The following is a 26,547-nucleotide window of genomic DNA, read 5'->3' on the forward strand; positions in this document are numbered from 1 at the left end:
TTGCTCTGATTCCTCTTTTATTTAAACTGGGACTAACAGGTATTTCTAAGAAGGACAACTAAAGGCTCGATCTTTATGATATCGAATATATCCCACAGTTTTCAACACCTGCTTAATCTATCCTGTTTCGTTGAGCCCGATGACCTTAATTCCGTTCTTTATCACGCAATAGAATTAAAGCTCAAAATATGCTATCATGCATTAATATACAGTGATTTCCAAACGAGATTTCTGTCGCGTTAATTGTAAATTGACAGTCAGGAAAAGTGAGCGGCTAATTATCTATTAAGTTTGCTGGGCTTTCTTTTTTCAAATCCTTTTGCTTGTATCTTGTTGGGCTGTAGGTGTTTTTCTGGTTTCCCACATTGAACAACACAGAGATGCCCAGTTGAACTTTCGATGCCTATTACATTCTTTTTGCGTCGTTTTGTTGTCCATCTGTTACGGTGCATAATAATTTGAAACTCACTTTGACACCGCGTTGTTCTGCTGAGAAAAAGGGCAAGTTCGTGCTTTGCGATCGCACCCTCTTTGCTAGAGTAATTAAGCAGCTAGTCACCGCTACCCTTATTTAAACCCAGTAGTTCGCGATTGTCAACAATAGTTGCATACGCTTGTCTTAAAGCAAATTGTGTAAACTAGGGTCAATAGTTATTGATTACTAACTGAATCAGGCCTTACGCCCTATTATTATGCACAAACATTCTTTGTTAGGCAACCTAGGCCAGTGTATGCACGAGCGTTTTTTCAGAACGTTATGCTTGAGGAAAAATCAGCTTTGTCTTGTCACAGCTAGAATCACTCACCGTAATCCACCTGTGATGCCATTGACACGCCCCTTTTTCTTCCACTAGATGGCACTGCGCGCAACGAATGAAACGACGTTTCATCTCTTACGTACCTACGCGGTAAGCCAGTATTGAGCTAACTTCTAATTTTGAAACAAGCGCCACTTAGCTTTGGCTATATATAAAATTTTCAGCTTCCGTCTATAGCGGAGCTCTTGTCTATGGAAGACCCGACGCCGTATCTATCCTGCTAAACGAATCAAACTGTCAAATATCCGAAGCGTTAAATCCTATTGTTCATCTGCCTTTCTGCCTCAGTGTAAGATATCAATAAATACCTAAACAGGTAAATTCAACGCAACACAGCTTGACAACACGTGGTACGATAGCGTCATACGCCTATGCTTAGCTCATCGAATCATTTGCATCGCAGAATCGGAAACAATCAGCTGTGCCTGGATTTCCGCGACCGGTGTAAAAATATTTTTTGCGAATATTTCCGAAAGAAGACGTTAAGTCAATGATACTCGTTAGTCGGTCAAGATAGTGCAATGATTTATCTGTGTTTGCGCAGTGCCATTAGGGGAGATACAGGAAAACTTCGATAACTTAGTTCCCGATAACTGATACGGTAAATAATAGCTAAACGTAAGCCTTAACTTTGACATAGCGTTCTCACACGATGGACGCTAAATGCTTAATGGCGAGGTAGGTTCAGTAACACTCAGATGGAATATTTACAGATAAACTGAGCAATTTTCAACCTGGTTAATCTACATTGCCGTACTACTCCATATGATTTATTTACAACAATACTTCTATAGCTTTTTAATTTTTTTAAAAGTCTAGTTTTGCAATCAAATGTTCATCGAGCTCTGAAGTCAGGCGACAGCAGCAGAAAGCGCCGATGCTAAGTAATACATCCTGGCTTTGCCTGAACTCGCTCGACGCGCTAATACCTAAACGTAAATAAATCTAGTAATGCAAAAGCAGACATCTGTCAACAAATGTCACTGTCAAAATGTCTCAGACATGCTAAAGTCTGATTGCGCGTCTTCAGCCGCCGCTAGTAACGAACGTTTTTCAGAGATACAACAAGCCGCGAGAAACCGCATCTTTTTCCAGCAGCCTAACATTTTGATGGCTGTGTTAATACATTCGTTCAAAATTTTTATTTAAGGAGGGCATACTTTTGGCGGATGATATATACAGATGAATGGTTTTAGATAGCTAGGCGACGAAGCCACTGGATAGCCATCACGGCTATGTTCTAGAAGTACGCGACAATGATCTATATTTAAATAGGTTCCTCAGTCATCCCGTTTCCGGCCCGTCGCTGGTGGCGTAATAAAATTAGCGATGCGAATCCTTTACATAAATCAACGTTGACTCTGTGACATGTTTAAACCCAACATTATTCCAATAAAAGGTCCGCGAAAACGAAAGAACATAGAACAAGCCAGTAGCCTTGGCTCCATTTCACCGCTGAATCACGTGATTTAAATTGTCGCGCACAAAAATGCGATAGAAGCAACGGTGGCTTGGTCGGCCACCAGCGTATTTGTTGTCATCACCACTGTGCCTGCGAATGTTATGATATTTCAAGCTAATGCTATGTTTCTACAAAGCCGTAACGGGTGAAGCCTTTAAAAAATTTGTATTCAAGTAAATTCGCTCGCCCCGCCCAGCGACGCACTCACAGGAGAATATATGAGGCATTGCTGATCGCGGAAGCTGCAAATGAAAGTAAGGATTCAGTGGTTGACATGCTGTATATCATCGCCCGCCCAGGGGGTCGATTTTGTAACGGCACGATTTACTCTTGGAAATGCATACTTGCTTCCCTGTCTCGCGCGACGAACGAAATTTAAGCGCCATCACAGCACGGCAGCAAGATGAGCTTCAACGGAACGTGTCTGTTTGTAGTGTTTTTTTCATTATCCTGGCCTGTCAACTAGAACAGAGACTCGCACGCAGCAGCAGCAGCAGCAGCAGCAGCAGCAGCAGCAGCAGCAGCAGCAGCAACAGCAGCAGCAGCAGCAGCAGCAGGATCGATTCGAACTAGATCTCATTCATGACATCATGGAACACAAAGTTTGTCGCTAATTCCACATTTAGTTCTAGGAAAAATACTGAAATTATCCTCTATATATATATATGTGTATATATAATAAGTCAATTGATATATTGCAGGACACTGAAACACTATAACCAGGCTTCTTTTTGTCTGCCTAGTTCTTCGTACGGCAGAGACACAGAAGTCCCAGAATCAAGTCTTACGTGTGAAGTAGTGAACTGGTTACCGTATCAGTTAGTTACTTTATATTCGATAAATGTAAACGAACTTCTAATTTGTGCGGGTCAACCATGGATGTCTGCAATCTGTATATATACTACTTAAGTCGTTTCTTATTTCTTGTAGATCAAATAAGAAATAATACTTTTAAATATATAACGAGCATTGCTTATGGCAATCAATAGAAATTTATCACTATATAAAAATAGTCGCCTAGGTTCAATTCCAAATGCATTCAATACCGGTATCAAAAGTAGCTTCTTCTGCACTCGGCTTCCCAGTAGAGTATCAAATAAATTAGGGTGATAAGTCCTTGACAAAGATGGCAATTTGTCGAAATACGTTAATGTATTTGCTTTTTAGGATCTAACGAAATATGTAGAAAGGGACCGACGAGGCCTGTCCTACATCTAACAATATGTTTACTACGTTAAAATAGACTACACTGCGTCGTAACGTGATAGGACTTATTAATATAATAGTAACTTGACGTTCCTACTCCTTTTTTATTATTATAAACGTTACATAAAAGAAAAAATAAAATGATTGACCACACCGTTTACTACCTACAGCGTCGTCCTCACTGCGGCTTGTCCACATGCGATGTAATTTAAATAATTCTCCACGTTCGTCGTGTCTACGCCGATGAAGCTATCATTTGTAGTAGCGATGAACTTTGTTTCTCTGGTCTTAAACGCAAAAGGTTACCGCTAAAATGACTGAAATTTCGTATCTAATACGCGATAACTATTAAAACTCATAGATTAGAATAAATAAAAATGTACTCTTAAGTGTACTCGTGAAATCTGTCATTTAATGATTGTTCAGTGCATGCGAACGATGCTCTTGTGCAGTCGTAACCAACAAACCAGAGATGGCATTGTTTTGGCAGTAAATAGTACTTTTACTGGGCGACAAGCAAGCAGGCCTGTTTACCAACAACGGGTGCCGTAAGACTACTTTGGACCGGTTGTTCATACTGCTGCTTTTGTAAACCTACGCATGTAACGCGGTAGGACAAGCATGGCACCACGTGAAACCGTTAATTATTTCGCCGAAGTTTTTTTTTTGTCAAATTCGACGCAGCAACAACGACTGGACAGTTCCGCGCTTCATTGTCCGTAACGTTTTTACTGAAAATTAGAAAATGTTTCTGACGTAACGTTATTATTACGCGGTGTACCCAAGTGATTAGGTTGTACAACGTCACTCTCTGCGATAGCTTATCCCAGGTCTACAACCAGCAGCTGATGAATACGAAACGTTTACGGGCAAGTGTCGAGATAGTACAAAGTAAGCCTTGAGAAAATAGCTTGTGACAGCTGGATATTAATGAACACCTACTTTTCCGGGCTGATCTGGAAGAAGTTATGTGCTGGTTCAAATGAAATCAGCTGGCCTGAAAGCAGTAACGGTGTAAGTGGGACAAGAAACAGACGAAACGATTGGTTTATCGTAGTTCTTTCCTCTGATCATCGATCAAGGACTATGACTTTATTTAAAATCGAGGAACAACCTATTGACATAACATTGTGCCTAAAGTGGTTATGCTGCATGGAACAGGCTAACGAAACCGGGTTGAATCGTCGTACCAAACATAACCATGGAACTCTGCTTTGAATACGCGATGCGCAGAGAGGCCTAGTAAATGACTGAAAAATTACGGTGAGAAAAAGAAGGCTACCTTTTTGAAACTTTAACATAAATGTTTTTTTTGCCGATAAAAAGTAGAGCTTCAAGGTTATTAACAACTTATATTCTTAATGTTTCCTTAGATCATGCTCAAAGCAACCGAAACTTAATAGTGCTCAGTGCAATTGCTAGTTATACACTTCTCTAAATCGCCATAGATACTGCTACTGCGCATTTGATGACCTTGAATAATATCCATACTACTTTCAATTTCAACTTTTCCGTATAAGGACTTCGACTATATGTCCTAAGGGTTTGGTAGACTCCTCCGCTTGATCAGGCAACTCAACACGCACCCAAAGATCGCAAAGACCCAGTTTCTCACCAGTCAGTCAATCAGCTATAGAAAAGTGATCAGGTGACATGTTGGAATGCAATATCTACTTTACTCGTTGCCATTTTTCTAGGATCGTATGGGTTCTTTCGGTGGGTAAGAAATGCATATATAGATATTGTAGTCACAGGTTGAGTAGCAGAGATTATATTTTCGTCAACAATTTTTAACAAAAATTATATCTTTTTTTTTTATAAAAACCATCTAATTTCCCGTTAGAACTTATTTCTAATTGTTTTCTACTTCAACAATGTAAAATTATTAATCAATTTGGTTAATTGTATGTGGAGTATCATGGCTATAGCAAACGTTAGATTTGAGATTTAGATCGTGCAAAAATAGTTAGCTCCGATTCTAGGAAGAGAGATTAAGTTAAGGAAATGTCTTTCCGAATCATACGACTCTATTTGAATAGAGTTGTTTACAGCAGTCCTTGCTGTCCACTGAAAATTCATTGTAATTTGGGTATTTTTATTCGATGTGGAGCTCCCAGTCTAAAACAAAAGCTCTTATGTGGCCGTACAATAAGAAAGCAATTTCCACTTTGAACCAGAAGATCTATTAGTATCCTTACCCTATGTACCTAAAGCCTGACAGTATAGCTATCAGAAACTACCTTAGCCTAACGACCCTTCTGAAAAACAATTAACTGAATTCACAAGCAGATTTAAAAAAAAATTTATTAACTTTTCTTTCTACTTTTTTATTTGAATTTTAAGAACTTTTATTTGCGTAACATAGAAATCGTCTTCTTTTTGCGTACTGGTCTAATACCCCGTACTCTTCTCGTATCCCGTTATCCGTGTGCGATGTAAAGGCCTGAACAACTTTGTGTGACAGCTTAGAAACATGGGCCTATTCTCCGAACAACTAGAATAGCTAAAGCTATCATCGTGTACAATGATATCTGTCGCGGAAATATTTTTTAGGAAACTAATTAGATTGTTAATAATTAACGACTGATTCCAATGTTGCTTTTTTTTGCTATTTCTACATAAATAGAAAGCTGCATAAAGAAAGAGCTTTCTCGGTTCAATGAGCTGAAAAATGAGGGCTTGTAACATCAACTAATCTATTCAGCATTGCTCGTCAATACTTAGTTTGAAAATTGTATATATTGTCGGAAGAAAATTCGTTTATGCGAAATCTATGAAATTTTTGTTCTTTTGTTTGAACAGACCGTACCGGCATTTCGCAACCTTATTATTATTCAGGGCATTTTCCTTCTAATTGTCGGACGAAAGATTCTTCATCCATCTGAGGTAATCGTCAACGTTGGTCAAGGTATGATCATGCAGGTACGTACCGCCGTTATCTATATAACAGGTACAATAAATTCGACAATTATTACCTACTATTCAAAATACCTTTAAACCATTTTCACACAGAGCTGACATAAGGTCAACGATGATAACCATCGCTTTTAATCTGTCAGTACATCTCGTTCGAAGTAATTTGTATTATATAGGAAACACACAGAACTTCTTATAAAACGCAATAACTAAATAGGACAAAATAACCCTTCGTGTAACCTATCTTAAAAAAGACAGTATGGACACAGTTGTAAATTATTTTTTAAGCAATTTTACGAAAGGAGAACGATGTTCGGGGCAAAATTGGTACCACAACGATGTAATCTTAAAACAAGATTCGATGCGCGTATTAGCGTTAACAGGTCTCTTCTTCGAATTTCCCTGGAGCTAAATCGATTATATACGTTGGAAAAACGACACCAGCTGTTCTTAAATTTTTAAAGAAAGAACATTATATAACATTGTTTTGATGAATTGTGGTCTACTTTTGTTTACTATTTGAAATGAACAGTACAAAGGCCTTGAGCCCTCCTCTTGAGACAGATCTTATAAAAAAGCACACGCAGGGTGTTCAAATAGAGTCAACTTAAACTTATTCATATTGCTGGAGTGAAATTGTACTTAAGGAGACGTTATTCATTGTTGTACGATTCATAGGTCATACGACTTATCGTCGGTCTTGGTGAATTCTACCTGTATGACCAGGTAAATATCTACACAGCGAAACAACGTGTAAAAGATGCCCTTTAGTTACTTTTGCATAAATGACCGATGAATACCATATTTTTTTTCTCACTGCCATTGTCACTGCTTATTTCCTTTTTAGTTAATGAATTAAATTGCGAATATGTAATCTTCTTCAACGAACTTAGCAGAGCTTGATTCACTTTGAAGAAACCGGCAAAGATTCTCATTAGCTTCACAGTCTTTTGCGTGTTTTTTATATTGTAAACATTGTGAGGAAAACATTTCTGAAATTATTTCCCTATGATTTTACTGAATCCGTTTGTATTGAGCCTCCCCGTAGTCATTTTGCCTGGCTGGACTATCGTTTGTTCCAATAAACGAAGCGAACATTTAACATTAATCATACCTAAGTGCACTACAAGGAATGCCTTTGCTGTTTAGAATGAAATGTGAACGTTAGGTATTCACACATAATCAAGTAACACAGAATTATGTTAAAATGACACAGGTTTACAATAGGTGGCATTGGATCGATGCGTCACGTTGGGACCAGTGGGACACTTGGATATTTGGAGCAATTTTCTTCGATTTGTGTTTCTACGTCTTCCACAGAATGGGACACGGTAAGATAAGAGTGCCACTGCCACTGCAATAATATGGGTTGCCGAAAAGTTGTTTAGTTGACTGGAGAGATCGTCGCTGCTCACCTGTCGGTCTTGCTTGGCTTTAATTAATCATAGTTTTCTGCAAATCGGCCGACAGACCACTCCGAGGAACATTTTTTACATCAGAACCATGTTTGAACCATTTCTTCCATTAACTATTTAGCACGAATATATACGTGCAGTCGATAAATAGCTGTGCTATCTCACTCCCAAGTCAAAAGAAATTATTCTTCATCTGTAAACGCCTCTTAAAAAAACTGCTGATCTTTCTTTCCGGGGCTTCGTTACGCCGCAGAGGTGCATTTGTTCTGGGCGATGCATCAGGTACATCATTCATCAGAGGAGTACAACTTATCAGTATCACTTCGACTATCCCACTTTCATGACTTCGTACACTTCGGCCTTATCTACGTGCCACTCGCGCTCTTTGGCGTACCTACGAAAGTGTGCTTCATTCATAAAACATTGAATTTGCTATTTCAGTTCTGGTTACACAGCGAAGTGAGTAAATAAGTAATGGAATGGTTTACAAATTCAACTGGTTTTGCCAAATCATTCTAAAACCCTAACCTTCCCTTACCAGGCTTGTTATTAACGTTGATTAAATAAAACTGCCTCCAACATATATATGATAGGGTGTACCATAAAAGTGCTTTATTGTGTTTGTCTAGTTTTAAATAGTAACAATGCATATGCAAGATTATTTGCTTACGTATATTTGATTCCTAATTAATTCTGGTCCTAGTACTGCCCGAAACTCGGCCCAATAGAATGGATTTTCATCACCCCAAGTCACCACCGTGTTCATCATGGTAAGTTTCGAAGCTAATATGTTACAGGAATTTTTCTATACACTGTATTTGGATTATTAGTACGCGCGTATCCACACCCGCATGGATTTATTGTCTAAGAGGACCATTTTTGGTGGATAATTTTATACATTGAAATCATTTAACGTGAAGGTCAGTTGTACCTCAGGGGAGATTCAGTTACTTTCATTGAGAAAAACTTTGTCAGACTGGTCGCCGTAGCAGGACGCGGTCAGTGGTTCTAGAAAAAAAAACTAGTTCTTTCTAAAACCAAATAGGAAACGTATCACTGCAGAGACAGAAGACTCGTATTTCAAACATGAGCGAAGAGTAATTACTATCTAATATCTTCACGCTGAACAAACACACCATTGAGAAGCTTGACGGCCAGGCCTGAAAATGATGAACCATGTTGTTGCTGATTGGATCGCTTAGATGAGTCCCAACGCTGTTCCTGGTTTTCAATTTTTCAGGAAGAAACACCAAATACCTTGACCGCAACTACGGCGGATTTCTTGTGATTTGGGACCGTCTATTCGGTACATATCAGGAGGTACTGTATAACGATAAAAAAACTTAAATTAGGAAACAGGGTCGATCATGATTAGCACTTGAAATTATACGCCGGTGTTAATATACAGAGAGAGAACTGCGAATTTATATTTTTGGAATTGCATGCACCTATACGAGTATATGTGTCATTCAGAAACATCAATATATATATATATATATATGGTCTAAACAAGAGACAAATCGTTACTTATTGGATTTCATATTAAGCATCACTGTTATACTATATATATATTTACATTGTTTTGTTTGTATGTATGATGAAGTTAGTTATATGGCTCGTAGGACGTACACGTGCATAGTGCATTCTACCATAGTTCGTTAGCAATCGAGCGTTATATTGAGCTTTCAGTACTATTATTTTGTACTACTAGCCATACCAACATTTCCAGAGGGAATCTCTGTCTATCTCGATTTTTAATGCCTCTACGTGTAGGAAGAAGAGACGCCTTCGTATGGAATTACAAAACAAATTAACACCTTCGATACCTTCTACATTCAACTGCATCAATTTCGCGAAATTTATCGGAATGTACGAGATCGAGAAGGTAAAGTTAAAGACACTTGTCAAATAATAAGTTAACCAGTATTAGTCAGTAAATAATAGGGTCACCGTCAGCTGCCTGTTCTCAAGGAGCTTGATTTTCGTTAACTCAAAATGGAATTAATTCTGAGATAGTAGCACTATGAACCCTACTGTTTGGCGGCAAGATTTGACTATGCCTAATATCTAAATTCGAAAATTATACTGGTTTATAACAGAGTAACCGAGTGAAAACAACAGCTACGTAGACAATTGTATAACTTTTTGACAAAAATGTATAGTACGTATCTAACGATTCTGTGGATATTCTCAACTGACTGCGTCGGGCTGGTTACAGCACCTGAAATCAAACCAAATAGCCGTTTTTATGGTTTTTTTTCAGGATATCGGAATAAACTTTACTCGATAATAAAAGGGCCAGGCTGGGAACCCGGTTCACCTTGGACAGGATGGACCCACAAAGTAACTACTTCGCTTATAGACATAAAATCCCATCAAACAAACTATCGTATATATTGAAATAATGACTGATCGTCAATCATAAACGTTTTGAGGCTAAAAATTCGTAATGAGCGAAAACGACTTTATTACCTCAATATAAACAGCGTCTATTTCGTTGGACAGCGATTTGCGTAACATGCACAGGGAACTCATACCGTGTTCTTTCAGGTACCACCTACCAAACCCGAGCGACCTCGTTTCCGGGCGCAAATTTCGTTATTCTGGGTCGGTTACACTTGGCTTCAATTTGCCCCCTTTGCCGCTGTTTACGGAGAGGTGGTGCAGTACTACCACGTATGTAGTTCGTTAAAAACACAATATTTCTCTCCTATGCGCTCTTCCGCCGTGAGTGCCTTTTGATCTCAAGAGGTAAGCCGGCGGCTGGAAATCTTTATAGGATACTTGAATAAATAACTTCTACATGCGACTTCTATCAGAAACGCTTGTACTACTGAATTGCCATAAAATTAGTAGACCTTATAGCCCTTAATGGACTGAGACATTGTCTTAGGTCGAAGTAAACTTTGAGGAGATTTCGGATGTCTATTGGTATGTGAGATTAAAGTTTGTCCCATAGAATCTGTTCCATATTCAAAGCTTCGTTTTTGTGTCCTTGATGGATTACCTATATTATAGGATATGCATCGGAGTTCGCTGGTGTTTATCCTTGTTTATATGTACGCGTTCCTCGAGGCGCTTGGATTTATCTTTGATAAGCGGTGCGTAATGAAAGCAATTACTACTAAACATTTATTTGTTCCAGCTTGATTTTTATTGTAGCGTATAACTTCACCATAAGCGTTAATACCCCTTATTAATAGGATGATATCAGTACATCTAATTTATGACTTTTGCATGATAATAATCAATATCACTTTGAGTGATCACAACTAAACATATGAGCCTTCGAAAATGTCACAGGGAAGCCCTAATTAATATCTCGCAGTAGGATATGCAAACTTATAGTTATCCGAAGTGGCCACTTACAAGGTTTGCGTCTTTCTGTTCGATTATTTTAACTGCATATACTCTGTGTGTTCGACATTTCGATAAGTTAACAAACTAAACTGCGTTCGCCTTTTATGTCCTGTGATACGTTCTTTAGCTGGTTTGCTCCCCACTTCGAGGTCGTACGCTGCGTCATTTTCATTCTCATGCGACCCATATTTCTTGAGGTGTATTCTGTTGCTCACGCCACGCCTCTTAAAGTAAGCAATACGTATCCCGTTCATGAAGAATTTTCTATTATTGAGTTATTGCTTTTTAACGCTAACTGCCGAACTATGATTCGGCCCACAGGCGTCGAGTTAAACGATATTTCCAGCTTTACGTACGGTACCTGAACCGTTAGGTATCGCTTCAGATGGCGGGCTCCAGCCACCGCGAAATTATTTAGACTTAGATTGCCACGTGTTCCTACGTCTAGTAGGCAAGCATTCTAACATTAATAATAAACCTGACCATTAGGAAATGGAGTATAATCAAACAGAAATGTCGTGTCCAATATTTCGGCAACTGCATCGTGATTTTTGACATTACGACAACGACACCAGTTCGAAGGAAATTGAGGGCAGTAGATACAATTCACTTATATATTATTGATGTCAAATTCATTTTGAAAAATTAATAGATTTGCTCATTTTTATTGTAAAAGGCAATCAATCGCATATATTGAATTTGACGCAAGAATCGGCCAGGAGTTGCGCGTCACATTTACTATTACACTAACTGAGCGATACCCTGAACGCATTTCTACTTTCAGGAATCACTCATATCGATATCGTATGCACTTACCGCGGTATCTGGGATAGTCTGCGCTTTCGTTGCTATCTACTCGTATTACAGAAACCAAGGAGAGAAAGCAACGAGACAACATGAGGAGGTATCAAACGTCATCAAATTTGGCCGCGAGGTCACACAAGAAATGTCGAAGGAACAACGCAAACAAGATTAACAAACCAGTAACAATATGACACTTTTCAACGAAATGTTTGTATCGTTACATTTTTGATATTTAATTGGAAGAGCTACTTGACAAATGTTATTCTTGTTAAATTATAAATAATATAGAACTCCGAGTGCTGGCCGACAGCCAGCCGAGGCGGATCCACAACAGCATTACGTGTAAGAAGATAAAAAGAAAAAAAAATGACGTTGGCTATACTTATGTCTCCGTTCGATGATTGCTGTGCGTAGTATTTCCACACGTGTCCGCCTGTTTAAAACAAACATTTATTGCTTACTTAGATAAGCGAAAACGGTTATTAACACACCAGTGGGAATCAGAATGCTGTTTAGTAGTAAGTATTCGAACCAATTATTAGACCACTAGGTCAATGCAGATACGAAATTTAGGTTTATAGAAACTGTTGGTAAATGTTGTCTATGATATAAGATTAGTTTTTCTTCGGTTGGTAACAAGTTGTGATTTTAAACTGTGTTCCAGAATTGGTTTCGAATAGTTCGATCCGCGGACAACTTTCTGGGGTCGGGACAAACACTGTGTTCTGCCCTTTTTCGTACCATATTTTCAAAAAAAGGATAGTCCAGTAAAAAAAAAAGTCCTTGCAAAAACATTGCTCTCAAAAGCAACCGAGCATTTTATACCCTACTAGGTACGAGAAAACATGACATCGTTGAGGCACTAGATCCTCAAACTCCAACTTTTTCTTCAGATCTAACGTTTTCAGACTTGGATTTTCATGGCAAACAGTAAAAAGCTGGTTTTGAAACAAACTATATCACTATATATAGTCGATAGTTTTATTTTGCAAAGTGGAAGAGCGGACACATAGTGCGCACTTATTCTCTTTCTAAATTACAGTGATATTTGTTTATTTTAAAACTAATCGTTCGTTTCTCGTCTATACACAAAACGGCGCGTCTAAATTGAGAATTGTTTAAATGCTTTATTTCTAAGGCTATATCTAAACGACAGCAAATACTTGAACGGAATTTTTTCGTATGCGGTAGAAATGTGTTCATGATAGTCACGTTTATTCAATCGCAGTTTCAGCTTGAGTTCTAAGCTACAGACTAGTCGTTTCCAAAACACTCTTTCTGCAATAACAGTATGTCAAACGAAATCGTCAGATGTATGTTTAAGTACGCTGCACGCAAAAAGTCCCAATAAAATTAAATTTTGGGTGGACAACAGGCCAAAAGCCTTTGTAGAAATTTACAGAAAATTGTACTTTATGGAGTGACCCTGGTTTAATTTCAAAATTGAACGTCATGCATTATTTGCATGTTTATAAGTGCACTAGGGCATGATATACGGGTCTATTTATGTAGTATTTCAAATAGATCAACAAAAGTCATGTTTATTGTTAACCATCACACTGGCTGTGATTGACTGTGACTTCGAATCCTTGATCTACCCAGTAGATATTCTAAACGAATGCTTTATTAAGGGAATCAATTTTGAATCTTTCTGCTGATCTGACGTGACCGTTCCTTAATAAAAGCTTCCTAGTAAAATTTTGTAGGCTCGATCATCGTGCTTGCATTTGTAATTTGAAAGTATTACGGTAGACCAATACTGATGTGCGGATAATCGAGATTGATAACCACAATATTAATTAGCGGATAATAAAATTGATATGCAGAATAATAATTCACGAATAACTGAAACTAATTTAAACCGCCAAGGACCAGGACCAGAACCAATCTAAAAAATCTCATAGTTAAGTCCTCAGTGACCGCAGCGTAGTTAAGGCTACCTGCAAAGTCATGCATAGCTCCAATGTAAATGTTTCCTGCCATTTTATGTTTGGATTAATAAAAAAAAATTGATGTAGGTAGCATGACGCTTACAGTTATATAGCTCTCATTCCCCTAGTTTGAAGCAGATTAAGGTTTGCACACCTGTCGATCGTGCGCAGAAGGTATGCTGAACAATTAGGTTAGAAGGTCCGGTCGTTAAGGGCTCAAAGAAAAATCCGAACGATATGTTACGTGTTAGCAGCTCTAAGCAACGTTCGAATTGACCTAGTTCGCAGCCCATTTTATACTCGGAAATTTACGTAGCTGTTTTATGCTGTCTTCAGAATATAATGAATAAAAATCAATCGCACCCTCATAACGCTACCTCAACTTACGGTACATGAAAGAGGTAAAATAAACTGGTGCACTGAACACTCACATGGTGTCATAAATAATAAATCGCAAATAATTCTAATTTGTTTATTATAGAATTAAGTCGTATAATTAAAGATAAGAGCAGGCAACAATCGATGCTGAGTATCTATCAAGTGAAGTTTTAACCATTAAAGTAAAATATAATGAACTATTAAGCACCCATTGTATCGCTCAGAAAATTAGTTAAGAGTAATTCGGTAAGAGCAATTCAAAGAGAAAAAGAAAATACTACATACGATGACGATGTCTTAAATATATATCGCTCAGAGTACCAAAAAATAACATTAACAGTTAGAACTATAGAAGCAATATTTTTAGAGTAATTTCCTCAAAGCTTGCACGGTAAAGAGTACGACATCTGGTTAAGGTGAACTTGTAAGGAAGGAGAAACAAAACTGCATACAAAGTAATTAATCACTGTTCGGCCCTATCTCATTGATTTTTAAAAATGGAGAAATACGCATGACATTGTAACATTATCTCCAGACCAAATAGCACCGCTTTACGTGCATTTAGTTGACCTTATCGGATGAACCCCAAATACGGTTGATCATAATCAGCAAGCTTGCATTCGAGAGATTATTTCGGAACGGCAAATGGAACTTTTGCAAAGCGATAACTCTGAACTGCGACGATGTTTCTCTTTACTAAGACTATCGGTTTTGCTTGAATAGAACTTCATCCCGCTTTGTAACCCCATTATGTTATTATTATTTAGGCTTTATGAGCTACCCCTAAACTTTGCTATCTTTACCTAGTTGTAAACGCCAAAGAAAGGACGGCTCAAGCGCAAAAAAATATTCAGACTTATTGAAAATACGCCATGAATACGAAAACACCATCATGCGCGCTAATGTATTGGTACCTCCATATATACAGCAAATAATGGTTAGTAAAGCTCATTGACTATCCCTGCTTTTTGTTCTAACTTGTTTTCTGGGATTTAATGACAAGATTAAATAAAAAATAATAGTTTCAATAATTGTCTGCCAGATAACTCCTTCAGTTTAACTACTGCAGCATCGGAATCGCAATTTGGAATCAAGAACACTTTGTCTTGTATAATAAATACTCAATGTATATTTATTCAGATCACATTCACGACCATTTATGCTGTGGATACCACTAGCGTGCTGTGCACACCTAAAAGGTATTTACTCGGCTACTTCAGGCCATTCATTCATTGAGTTTCCTTTTCCACATAATTTTCAGCAGTTTTCGATAAGTCGCTTTGTCGCTAAAAATAACTGAAGAAAAACACTTCTACTCACTGCATCCATTGCACCCTATCCCACCTTTACAAATCATTGCCCTCGACCATTTTTAAGTTATCGCGCGAGGTCTTGGAGATGTCCGGACGATCGATACTGATGATTGGACATTTCAGTACTTCAACGACATTTAATAGTATATAGATGTCTTTAGACGACACGCCTCACCTCAAAAATTCGTTTCAAGTAGTAAACCTATAATACGGAAAAACAAGATTAACATCCAAGTCTGTTAGTTTTTTGCTAATATCTAGCAACCTCCTTTAGCCAGTTAGATCAATAGATTCATTATTATTATTATTATTATTATAGATATATAAAATAGAAACAATTTCAAGGAATGTGTCACTTCCACAAGTGACAATTGACAATGCGTAATCATAAGAATAGTTCCAATGGCGAATTTAGAAGTCTAACAGAGCACACTTACATGTGAACTCCAAATGGAAAAAGCTAAAATCCGTCACCACAGCTTGTTAAAACAAAGGCACTGGGAAAAGAAAAATAATAACTATTGCCATCTTCGTTTTTAGGGTGACCTAGTGATAATGTGTTTCCCGAAGGCCGTAATAGGACGCGCAGAGATCCGAGTTGAAATTCAAATAAGATTCGATTTCCGGAGATAATGCAGCAATTGCACGTTATCTATTGTTTTCCTAGATCTAATACGGATCTGCGGGCAGATAGGTTGAAGCTTATAGCTCCAATAATCTCTAATGCTTTGGATCTGAGCGGGGACATATGAAAGAACTATACTATCAATAATAGTTTGCAACAATAAACCCTTTACCTAGCTGCGTCACAGTACGTCGACTTAGAACCAACCTGTCCCAGTGTCATGGCGATGATGATGAGATTCTCAAAGAACGCCCAAATGACTACGCGCGAATTGGTTGACTCTGAGATTGACCGATGAATCCGGTCTCGGATCATCATGTACTCCTGCTCATGTTTGACACCTGTCATTGCCGTATGCAGCTCACTGATCATGTCCTCAAGTTTGTTTTCTCCTTGACCGTCTATTGACAGTAAACACAAAGATATTTACTCAATACTCATCCAAGTATTGATGGGTAGTGTGAGATGGGGGAATCAAATAACAGGTGAAATCTGTGTGTGAAACCATAGGAAACTACTAACGATCTGAATTTCACTAAGATATAAACTAAGAATCTGCAGCCATTGCCCGATTATCTCTATAAACTATCAGAATTGACAAAATCACACAGTTTTATTATCTTCGTACTTTTTCTAAACACGTTTTTAGCCACGACTAATATAAACGATATTGACAACGGCTTTCCATACCTTTACCATCAGCTTTTTTTGGCTCCTCGCCAATATCCATCGTAAACATGACGGTTTTCGGAGTCATAGTACTCATGGCATTACTAAAGCAATATTTGTACACGCCATCCATATATGCAGCGAACGTGTATTTGTTCGACGATTCGCGTTCACCGTTGTAGACAACCTTTTCATCTGGACCGGTTATCTGTAATCGACAAATGCATAAGGTTTTTAGCGTTGCAACAAAAGCTTTAATCGCCTCTAGCGTATTTAAAATACGTTGGACGCTCTATCGAACTTCAATAAACATTAGGCAACACTGCATACTTTCTTGTTAAAAACAGAATGCCGAAGTCAATGCTGATTTCTCTGAAGTCAAAAAGTCGCCTCGGAACAAATGGAAAAACGTTTGTTAGATTAGAAAACTGGCAAATAGCGAGAGTTTGCTTAATGACACAATGTAGCGGGCAAAATACTTATATGTTTCTGCAAAGTTTGGCGGACTTGGTTCATAGTATGAAAGCTACGATTAAAAACTGAGTTTAGACTGATTCAAACTATGCGTGTTCCTCAAGCTTAAAACATGAACGTTACCTTAATCGACGAAGCTAAACGTATTTTGGAAAAAAAAAAATACTCAAAATCAACCTTATCCTTTCAAAACTGCATCTTTACAAGACATAACCACACGTAATGCGCAACCACCCATAAAAGCCCATGTGAACCGGAACAATTATAAAATTGAAAAGGATAATATAGCCTGCTACCGTAGAAGTCAGACTAAGAAACATACGTTACTCATTGTTAGCTTTTTATCAGTTCGATTCATGGCAGCGATTCCGACAGCATTTCATAAAAGACTCGTATAAGGATATGGAAAAATAGTTCTATGTACAGCCGAATGGTAAAGATGTATTCAACGTGGGTTGCGACATTCCTAAGTTCTCCCATGCCGCTGAATGTTGCAAAAATCGAACCGGAAATCTATAAAAGGCAAGGTTATACTTAGTGGCAAAGATTGTGTACATAATAAATGTAATATTTGAAAATAGTCTCGGAGATACGTCGGACGATATCTGCGGCGCAGTCAAATATGCACGTCATGACGGCGTGAACGAAACCATATGCGTCCCCCACGTTTATTTTCTTGCGGACTACAAACCTTTACGTCGATGTCAAGAAACCCGCCCTCGGCAACTTCAAACGTCAAACCCATCTTCGTGCCTTTGACTACGCGATCGTGAAAGCACTCTTCAGAGTGCGCATCCACCACGATGAAGTATCCATCGACGACCACCGCATTAACTAGAAGACAGACAGCTGTCACTGCTTGTATAACAAACAAATTCATTTGCGTTGCTACTGATCAATTTCGTTCACGAATCGAATCCACTGATACGCTGCAGGTATTGCTTTTACCGTTACATGCGGTAGAAACTAGTTGCGAGGCTCACAAGTGTCGAGTGAGAGCCACTGAGGAGTGACTGTGCCGCCGCAACAGGCTTCTTTACAAAAAACTTGTTTTGCCACGTAGATACTACACACTGACTAAATAGAGCTAAGCTTGTCTACCCGCAGCCGTAGCAGAGAGGCACGAGCAACTCGTATATAAACTAGCATCAATAACAATAAACAAAGACTGTATTGAACCCTAGATACAGCCTGGCTGTTTAAGCCATGTCAACCACAACCACAACCACTTCTGCCTGCCTGAATGGACGCATTGAGGGGGAAACTTCTATCAAAAAGCGTTTGCGTAAAAACATGTATTTGCTGACGACGTAAATTGAATATGAGTTTAGCTCTGATATTCTCATAGCAAAAGATGAGGCTTTATTATGTTGTGAGACTACTGCATTTTCGAGTATGTAAATTTTTAGTTTAACTGAAATTAATAGAATTAGATAAAGCTCTTCTTAGGCAAATGTTCAGATTGCTTTTATATTATACATGTGACTGTTTTTTGGCAACACAAAGTTCCAAAGTAAAAACAGATCGTTCTATAGCATTTTTCGTAAGGGAGACCAGTCGACTCGTTTTCTTGCGATCTTCACAGTCTGATGCATTCCCGGTAACACAGATCTAAAACTGTCAGTGTATAGTTTTCGAACAGCCACGAACGGAGTACATCAAATGCGCTCAATGAATGTTAACCATCGAATGAAATGTAATTGATTTCATTGCGGTGAGTGAACATCACAAAGCTCCTTCACAAAAGCTATATAGTTTTTCCACACGAACAGTGTGGAAAGTGTTGTCTATTAGAAAAACAATAGGAATGTTATAGAAAATGACAGTAAGATACGACAGTCTTTATTGAGTATCTAATTATTAATATTCTAGTTAGAAGATATTAGAAAGAAATTCAGCAAAATATGTAGGAAATTCTTTCGAGTGTCAGCAGCAATACAAATAGCAGCATTAATTTTCGCAAAAAAAATACTTCTACAGGTTTCTTCAGGGACTTATTCAGTAATGCAGGCTATATTTTAAGTTCACAATGATCTTTTTACAGTTTTAGTCGTTTTTTTTTTTAGCAGTAGGAATTACACTGGCATAGGCTACGGCAGCTTTAATCCAATTAACCATACCGTAGCTGTTGTGTTCCTATAACAATTAAACATCGAAACCCGCGGAACGCACTTCGTATGTTATGGAAAGCACGTATATACGACCCGTCGTAGATACAGATTGCTCAAAACTGTTTGTTGTTTTCGTATCTGTGAAGCTTATGTGAATCAGCACTTATAAAGAACCGTGCAGAAAATATAAAATTCTTACCTTGACAGATCAAGAAAAATGGCTTCCGACCAAGAATGGGTGAATGAGCAGCTGTTCGAGGTCCTCGGAATGAGCGACCGTCTTATTGGACAATTTATTCTGTCCCTCGCAAAGAAAAGCACAGACTCGGAAATGCTACTGGACAAGATTCGCTCCACCGGGGCTGTCGAGGTCGACTCAATGAGGGTAAATTACCTATAGTTTTTTATTTTATTTTTTAGTCCAGTTCTACCTAATGAGCACTCTTTGTTGATCCATTAGGTTTTAATGTCCCGCGATGTCAGTAATCTTCGTCAAGCGACATTAAGAATCAGACACGTTTGAATTTCCTTTCGCTAAACGCTTGTTTCATTCTAAACTGCACTATTGCTCGAAACGGAACGAGAAGAACATTAGACAAACGAAAATGGTGATCGAAATTTAGCTAGCGAAAACATAAATATTTATTTTCTGATTTTTAGATGCGAAAATTCGCAAGCGATTTAATGGCACGTCTCCCAAGTAAATCGACAGCACCATCTGCTGCGAGGCTTCACGAGGCGGCCATGAAAGAGGTATTGACCACATGTCACATTTCTCATGTAGAAGACTCACTAAATGCTGCCACTCTTGAGCCATCACTTTTTTGAGCATTTGATTCAATCTACAGTATATGATTTTACCAACGTACTTTTTCTTTTTGCTTTAAATATCTTCATGAAGCTATTATTTCACTTGTACGTACGGTTTATACTTGACAACATCTGACTTCTACGCCCCTATAACAAGCGTTAACCATAATTTCATTCAATCAATGGACTAGCATTTCAGCAGCAGGCGATCGCCTCATATTATTATCTAACTAAAAATCCATTAATAATCTGTTTTAATACTTCTTTTTTTAATAGCAACTTTTTTTGATCTAGTCGTTAATTTTTGCTTTTTGTAGTTTGAGTCTTTTTCACACATTGGTATACTCCTATTGAAATTATAAATGGTGGCCCGGTTAGACACAATGGAATATTTTCGTTTAACGTATTACGATTCGCTCATACACTGATTTATGTTTTAGGTGTATCAACGCAACCGGCAATACAAATTGGTCGAGAGCAGTGACGAAGATGAAAACGAAGCCATTAAAGTCGTTCCCAGAGTTTCGAACAAAGATAGGCAGAAATCAAATAAGAAAAAAGCTAAAAAGGACAAAAGGAAACAAAAGACCTCCTCATCCGAAGAACAGGATTATGATGACAAGGTACGCTAGATGATTTAACAAACACTTGTGGAAGGAAAACAAACGTTAGAGCAATTTTTTGGAAAAACGTTGCGTTTCAGATGACAAATTATCCTCCCCTAAATTCATGCGACTAAAACTAATTGCAGCTGAACGTAGTAATGAATATGCCCGTTTTGTTATTGTATCTTAGGAGCGGCTCCGAGATATTGAAGACCGGGACGCGTTTGCTAGACGACTTCAAGAAAAGGATAAAGCAAAAACTCGAAATATGGCGTCGTCGAGTGAGCAACGCGCATACGAAAAAGCCGCTAAAAGACTTAAACTAGAACAGGCAAGTCAGATTTCATATGCTATTATTTCAAATGATCCCGACATCGAACGCATTTTGTACTAGTGTTCATTAAAAAGAAGAGTCAGCTCAATGCGTTCGTGTACCATAGGTCAATGATGATTTTTACTTTCATGAGTGAGTGAAAAAAGAAGGCACACTATGATAACAAGCGGGAGGAAATTCGATTAAGCAATCCAGTGTCATTTGCAACTTACAGGAGGATCGGTCTTCGATAATCCCTAAACTTCGTCAAGAATCTCGGCGCGCTTACCTTATGAAGAGGAAGGAAGACAAATTGATCGAGCTGGAACAGGACATTCAGGACGATGAGTATCTCTTTGGCGACCAGGAGCTTACTAACCGTGAGAAACGAGAGCTAGAAAAGAAGAAACAACTTCTCGAAATTGCAAAGGCACACGAGAAGGCAAAGGATCTTGAACGGGTGTCCAGGTAGAATGTTTACAAGGGAACATGTTTTTGACCTAAAGTTATGTTTTGCTTGAATCTTTTTTGCACGGAGCAAATACCCTCCAACACCAAATCACAATACGTTGTCCATCTATGCCAAAGTAAACACAAAATTTGCGTTGTGCGTAAGTGCACGGGTATCGTATACTCAAAAGAATTAGTTTACTGCAGCGGACAATTGTCGGGCGATCAAATTTGGGTCATCTGTCAACTTCGCATTATGTGTCACCGTAGCTACTAGAACAGAGTCGGTTATTACGAATGGTGTTTTGGATGACGCTAGGAAATAGATAAGTGTTTCGATACGTAAGTGTTGTACACTATGGTTATGTAGCGATTTGCTTTTTCGCGGCCGGTTGCAGGTACGTGATGCCGGACGAACATAAGATGGACACCTACGTTGAGGTGGACGCTAAAGAGAAGGCACCGAACTCAGAACAGATGAAATGGGAAGAGGAGAAACTAGCTCAGGCGACGTTACGATACGGCGCCAAGACCAAGCAGAAGCGGAAAGATGAAAAGAAGTATGAGCTAGTCATTGAGGACGCCATTGAGTTTACAAAGGCTTTCACGGAAACTGGCGAGTCAAAGGAAAACAAGGATGATGAAAAGCCTCAGATGTCTGAACGTGAAAAGAAGAGGCTAACTATTGAGGAGACACGAAAATCTCTTCCGATATACCCGTTCCGAGACGAGCTCCTTAGGGCTATAGAAGACCACCAGGTATTAATTGTGGAAGGTGAAACCGGCTCAGGAAAAACAACACAAATTCCGCAATACCTTTATGAGGCTGGCTACACCCGCAATAAATTGAAAATAGGCTGTACACAACCGAGGCGAGTTGCCGCAATGAGTGTTGCTGCGAGAGTCGCAGAAGAGATGGGCGTAAAACTTGGAAATGAAGTTGGCTACTCGATTCGATTTGAGGACTGCACCTCGGAGCGAACTGTTGTTAAGTACATGACTGACGGTATGTTATTACGAGAGTTCCTTGGAGAGCCCGACCTCGAGGGGTACGCGTGCCTTATTATTGATGAGGCTCATGAACGGACATTACATACCGACATCTTATTCGGCCTAGTTAAAGACATCGCTCGTTTTCGGTCCGATCTTAAGTTGATTATATCTTCAGCAACACTGGATGCTGCGAAGTTCTCAGAATTTTTCGACGACGCACCGATATTTAAAATTCCCGGTCGCCGCTTCCCTGTCGATATTTATTACACGAAGGCGCCAGAAGCAGATTATATTGACGCGGCAGTTGTAACTGTTTTGCAGATACATATTACTCAGCCTCTGGGTGATATTCTCGTATTTCTTACTGGTCAAGAAGAGATCGAAGCGTGCCAAGAACTTCTAACAGAACGAACACGCAAACTAGGCTCGAAGATCAAGGAGCTTGTGATACTGCCAATTTACGCCAATCTGCCTTCCGACATGCAGGCAAAAATCTTCGAGCCCACACCTCCTGGTGGTCGCAAGGTCATCCTTGCCACGAATATTGCAGAAACCTCGCTTACCATTGACGGCATCATTTATGTTATCGACCCCGGCTTCTGTAAAGAAAACAGCTACAACGCTCGAACTGGTATGGACTCACTTATCGTTACCCCGATCTCGCAAGCGTCCGCTAAACAACGCTCGGGACGAGCCGGTCGAGTGGCCGCTGGCAAATGTTTTCGATTGTATACAGCATGGGCATATGAACATGAACTGGAGGAAAATACGGTGCCAGAAATACAGCGGGTCAATTTGGGCAACGTGGTCCTAATGCTAAAGTCGCTTGGCATTCACGACCTTCTCAATTTCGATTTTCTTGATCCTCCACCGCATCAATCATTGATAATTGCCCTCGAACAGTTATACGCACTTGGGGCACTGAATCACCTTGGGGAGCTGACGAAACTAGGGCGTCGCATGGCCGAATTTCCCGTCGATCCAATGATGGCAAAAATGATTCTAGCCAGCGAGAAATACCGGTGCTCGGATGAAATCCTTTCAGTATCGGCGATGCTGTCCGTTAACTCGGCGATATTTTATCGGCCGAAGGATAAGGCATTACATGCGGACAATGCACGAAAAAATTTTCATGATCCTGCTGGGGACCATTTGACCTTGCTAGCTGTGTACAACCAATGGGTACAATCCGGCTTTTCAAAACAATGGTAATTGAACGTTCTTTCTTTGCGTCTATCTCCAAAAAGATCCAATGTAATTGAGATTCTCGATAATTACTTTTAGTTTAATTTTGCTTCAGAGTTATCAGTGCCATGCTGCTACGGCGTATAGCTGTGGATTGAGTTATCTACAGAAGTCTATACGTGTGTTTATATTTGCAGGTGCTATGAAAATTATATTCAGTATCGGTCCATGAGGAGAGCACAAGATGTTAGGGGTCAATTGGAAGGACTTATAGAGAGGTAAAATGAATCATTAACAAACGTGCGCGTGATGCATTCGGCACTTAACCACTAATTGACCTAGGTTGAAAATGTACATTACTGCTTCACTAATACCTTAAGTTTAAAGCTTTTTGGAAATAAATATAATGCTATAATATATTGTATCAGCATTGACGTATAACCCTGATTAAATCCGATAATGAAGAAAACAGCATCAGAAGAAAGAAGCAATGCTTCCATTGTGTTACGTGTACATCAAACATTAGCATATATATGCCTCAATGCTTACTTAACGAATCAATATTTCGACTATTGCAGAGTGGAGATTCCATTGCTAAGCTGCGAAGGAGATTCGGTCGCTGTTCGTAAAGCTATAACCGCCGGCTACTTTTATCATGCCGTCACTCTGTCGAAGAACGGCCATTACAAAATGGTAAAACACAACCAGACAGTTATGATGCATCCGAACTCAGCCTTGTTCGAAGACTTGCCGAAATGGCTGATTTACCACGAGGTTGTGTTTACCACTAAAGAATATATGCGACAGGTAAGCGAGCCAGATCTAAAATGAAAGCTTTTCCTGTCATCCTATAGCAGACATCCAGTCTAATCCGATGAGTAAAGGTCTTTTTCGATAGCTGAAATAAGGTTGTATAGTTAAATATTTTGGACTGTTAACTTGGCTTGTAGGTAATTCAGATCGATAACAAGTGGATTTTCGAAGTGGCACCGCACTATTACAAGGAGCAGGACCTTGAAGAGCGAAAGATGCCAAAGAAGAATTGAGATATATTCGCTTGCTGATGTAAATATTTTTCGTAGAGTACTCCAGTGCAGCTGGGACAGTATTCTTTTGCAACTGATACAAAACATGTACATAATGTAAGTAAATGTAATTTGATTTAAATGTTGTAAATATAAAAAGAAAGTAGTTGCTGTACTCGGACCTTAGGGTTCTTACTGTTGTATGCTGTATTTACTGACTTAGTAGTGTTTTCTGTAACTTTCTGCCTTTATACAGAGTACGATCGTCGACGTATACGATAAGAATACTATCATTACATGCGTATAAGCTAGACATATTTGCATAATCTACGATCATTACAGAGGGCTTCTGTCCTTCTTAGCTGTTTCGCGCGCGCTATGGATTCTACGGAAGAAGGTGACGAATTTCGTAACATGTGCACTTGGGCAAAAAATTTCAAAGCTGTTGTTGCGAAAGAACTACAGGGGCGGTATAGCAAGCATGCCCATAAGGTTTCTGCTCATTGTGGTCAAGTCTGATGTATAAATGAAAAAAAAACATGCATCTTTTTAGAGAATAGCGGCTATCAAGGTATTTCGGTCCTCAACGACCTGATCATTGTTCCAGCAGAGGATTCTATGGGGTGGTCAAATGGGGCGTTTGCGGATAAGTAGTTTCATATTAGAGTGCTGTGAAACGCAAAAGATTTTTTAATCACACAATAAATTACAGAAAATGAGAACATACTACAGAATTTGCCAGTTGCCGAACGCGCAGGCGCCATTTTCAAAAATCGTGAAATGACGACAATATCCTCACAGAGACAATGTTCGTATTTCTAGAAAAGGATCTCCTCTTCTATCAGAAAGCGATTCATCGCGATTAGATTAAAAATCTACGATACTGTAAATAGGCGAAGTCAACAAGCATCATAAGCAGCAAACACGTTGTAGAAATAAACATAAGTTGACAAATTGTCTTTGAAAAATATATTCTGAAAGCTTAGTGACAAATAATAAACCTACAATTGAGTAAATAAAAGCCTTCGTTTAAAAAGTGGCGTTATACTGAGCTTTAATGTATTAATAATCATAATAAGTGCGTCATAAACAAGTCACAGTCCAAACCAGCGTGTAGTTTGACATGATAGCACCATTACGACCAACTAAATATTTCCTTTAATTGTTTTCTATGTACAGATAAACATCGCATCTTAAATTTATAAGCGTTTTTTATTTGATATGCGTAATAATTACTATAAGTGATAATGAATACTATTTATTGAATAATTTAATTAAGACGCAATATAATTAATAACACTGATTAAATAAGGCATTGAAATAACATATGGCTGATTGGAATAAGGCTAGTAGACTAACTGAAACACATCCTGACACCAGTTTAAAAATCAAAATTAGCAAATTTTCCTGTTCTACGTTGTTTTAAAAAGCGTCACCAGAGTTTGGAAAAAACGTGCTCACTCAGTACAACGCGGTGTACTATCACGCCACAATTCGTAACGTCCGACTTAGGCCAGTCTAGGGGCCAGTTACTTCCATGATATATAAAACTTGATTGTCACATATATTGTGTAATATACGACTATGACGGAGCCTGAACTATTCCTTGGCTCTTTTAGCCAGAAGGCTACCCCCCTAAGGTGCCGCGCTGACCGACATAAAATAATCCAGTGCAATAATACAA

At 38.8% G+C, this 26,547-nt stretch overlaps 4 protein-coding genes across 18 annotated transcripts in view; 2 read left to right on the forward strand and 2 right to left on the reverse strand.

The window, feature by feature from the left end:
- Window positions 1-936, reverse strand: part of LOC111252666 (uncharacterized) — a 21,697-nt gene extending 20,761 nt beyond the window's left edge. For 2 of the 5 annotated variants that reach the window (XM_022810920.2, XM_086993318.1), the window contains exon 1: window positions 807-936. Coding sequence is in view for 1 of the 5 variants with exons in the window: in XM_086993322.1 (XP_086849448.1) it covers window positions 807-828 (22 nt within the window). In the remaining 4 variants the exon portion in view is untranslated. The remainder of the gene's footprint in view (window positions 1-806) is intronic. The other 3 variants (XM_086993321.1, XM_086993320.1, XM_086993322.1) reach the window with 2 other exon arrangements.
- LOC111253490 (alkylglycerol monooxygenase) overlaps window positions 1-14,342 on the forward strand; it is a 15,565-nt gene extending 1,223 nt beyond the window's left edge. Inside the window, exons 1-14 of one of the 7 annotated variants that reach the window (XM_086993315.1) lie at window positions 1,443-2,882; window positions 4,648-4,749; window positions 6,289-6,408; window positions 7,081-7,128; window positions 7,619-7,733; window positions 8,071-8,276; window positions 8,521-8,587; window positions 9,058-9,137; window positions 9,591-9,702; window positions 10,081-10,160; window positions 10,368-10,493; window positions 10,836-10,918; window positions 11,305-11,407; window positions 11,962-14,342. In XM_086993315.1, the coding sequence (XP_086849441.1) occupies window positions 6,397-6,408; window positions 7,081-7,128; window positions 7,619-7,733; window positions 8,071-8,276; window positions 8,521-8,587; window positions 9,058-9,137; window positions 9,591-9,702; window positions 10,081-10,160; window positions 10,368-10,493; window positions 10,836-10,918; window positions 11,305-11,407; window positions 11,962-12,153 (1,224 nt within the window). In that variant the 5' untranslated portion in view covers window positions 1,443-2,882; window positions 4,648-4,749; window positions 6,289-6,396 and the 3' untranslated portion in view covers window positions 12,154-14,342. Of the gene's footprint in view, window positions 1-839; window positions 909-1,148; window positions 1,420-1,440; window positions 4,750-6,288; window positions 6,409-7,080; window positions 7,129-7,618; window positions 7,734-8,070; window positions 8,277-8,520; window positions 8,588-9,057; window positions 9,138-9,590; window positions 9,703-10,080; window positions 10,161-10,367; window positions 10,494-10,835; window positions 10,919-11,304; window positions 11,408-11,961 lie in introns of those variants that run through there. The other 6 variants (XM_086993312.1, XM_022812943.2, XM_022812940.2 and 3 more) reach the window with 6 other exon arrangements.
- Window positions 14,343-15,390: 1,048 nt separating this feature from the next.
- LOC111253491 (transmembrane emp24 domain-containing protein 2-like) lies at window positions 15,391-18,507 on the reverse strand. Its single transcript, XM_022812944.2, has 4 exons — window positions 18,063-18,507; window positions 16,919-17,105; window positions 16,436-16,629; window positions 15,391-15,805 (listed from the first exon to the last, which is right to left on the reverse strand). The coding sequence occupies exons 1-4, from the start codon at window positions 18,249-18,251 to the stop codon at window positions 15,761-15,763; spliced, it is 615 nt and encodes a 204-aa protein (XP_022668679.1). The 5' UTR covers window positions 18,252-18,507; the 3' UTR covers window positions 15,391-15,760.
- Window positions 18,508-18,631: 124 nt separating this feature from the next.
- Window positions 18,632-25,914, forward strand: l(2)37Cb (DEAH-box helicase 16 lethal (2) 37Cb). 5 transcript variants are annotated; one of them, XR_002674687.2, is made up of 11 exons: window positions 18,821-19,085; window positions 19,690-19,867; window positions 20,143-20,235; window positions 20,733-20,915; window positions 21,088-21,228; window positions 21,446-21,678; window positions 22,059-23,861; window positions 24,036-24,116; window positions 24,417-24,645; window positions 24,789-24,980; window positions 25,206-25,914. XR_002674687.2 is itself a non-coding variant. In XM_022812934.2 (10 exons), exons 2-10 carry the CDS (start codon window positions 19,700-19,702, stop codon window positions 24,882-24,884), a joined length of 3,027 nt encoding a protein of 1,008 aa, XP_022668669.1. In that variant the 5' UTR covers window positions 18,632-18,764; window positions 19,690-19,699; the 3' UTR covers window positions 24,885-25,914. The 5 variants fall into 5 exon arrangements, 3 of the variants coding, with proteins under 3 accessions (XP_022668669.1, XP_022668667.1, XP_022668670.1); XR_002674688.2 differs by having other exon boundaries at window positions 25,226-25,914; XM_022812934.2 differs by lacking the exon at window positions 18,821-19,085 and adding an exon at window positions 18,632-18,764 and having other exon boundaries at window positions 24,789-25,914.
- The last annotated feature ends 633 nt before the right edge of the window (window positions 25,915-26,547 follow it).

This window comes from Varroa destructor, unplaced genomic scaffold (genome assembly GCF_002443255.2).
Source record: "Varroa destructor unplaced genomic scaffold, Vdes_3.0 BEIS01000006.1, whole genome shotgun sequence".
Classification (NCBI taxonomy): domain Eukaryota; kingdom Metazoa; phylum Arthropoda; class Arachnida; order Mesostigmata; family Varroidae; genus Varroa; species Varroa destructor.

Bases quoted from the DNA above. Each gene is read 5' to 3' on its own strand.
- LOC111253491 (XM_022812944.2), bottom strand. From the start codon at position 18,251: ATGAATTTGTTTGTTATACAAGCAGTGACAGCTGTCTGTCTTCTAGTT. The intron at 17,106-18,062 runs GTTTGTAGTCCG...TGTCGATTACAG, and splicing joins TTCTTGACATCGACGTAAAG to ATAACCGGTCCAGATGAAAA. The intron at 15,806-16,435 runs GTTGGTTCTAAG...TCCGTATTATAG, and splicing joins TCGCCATGACACTGGGACAG to GTTTACTACTTGAAACGAAT.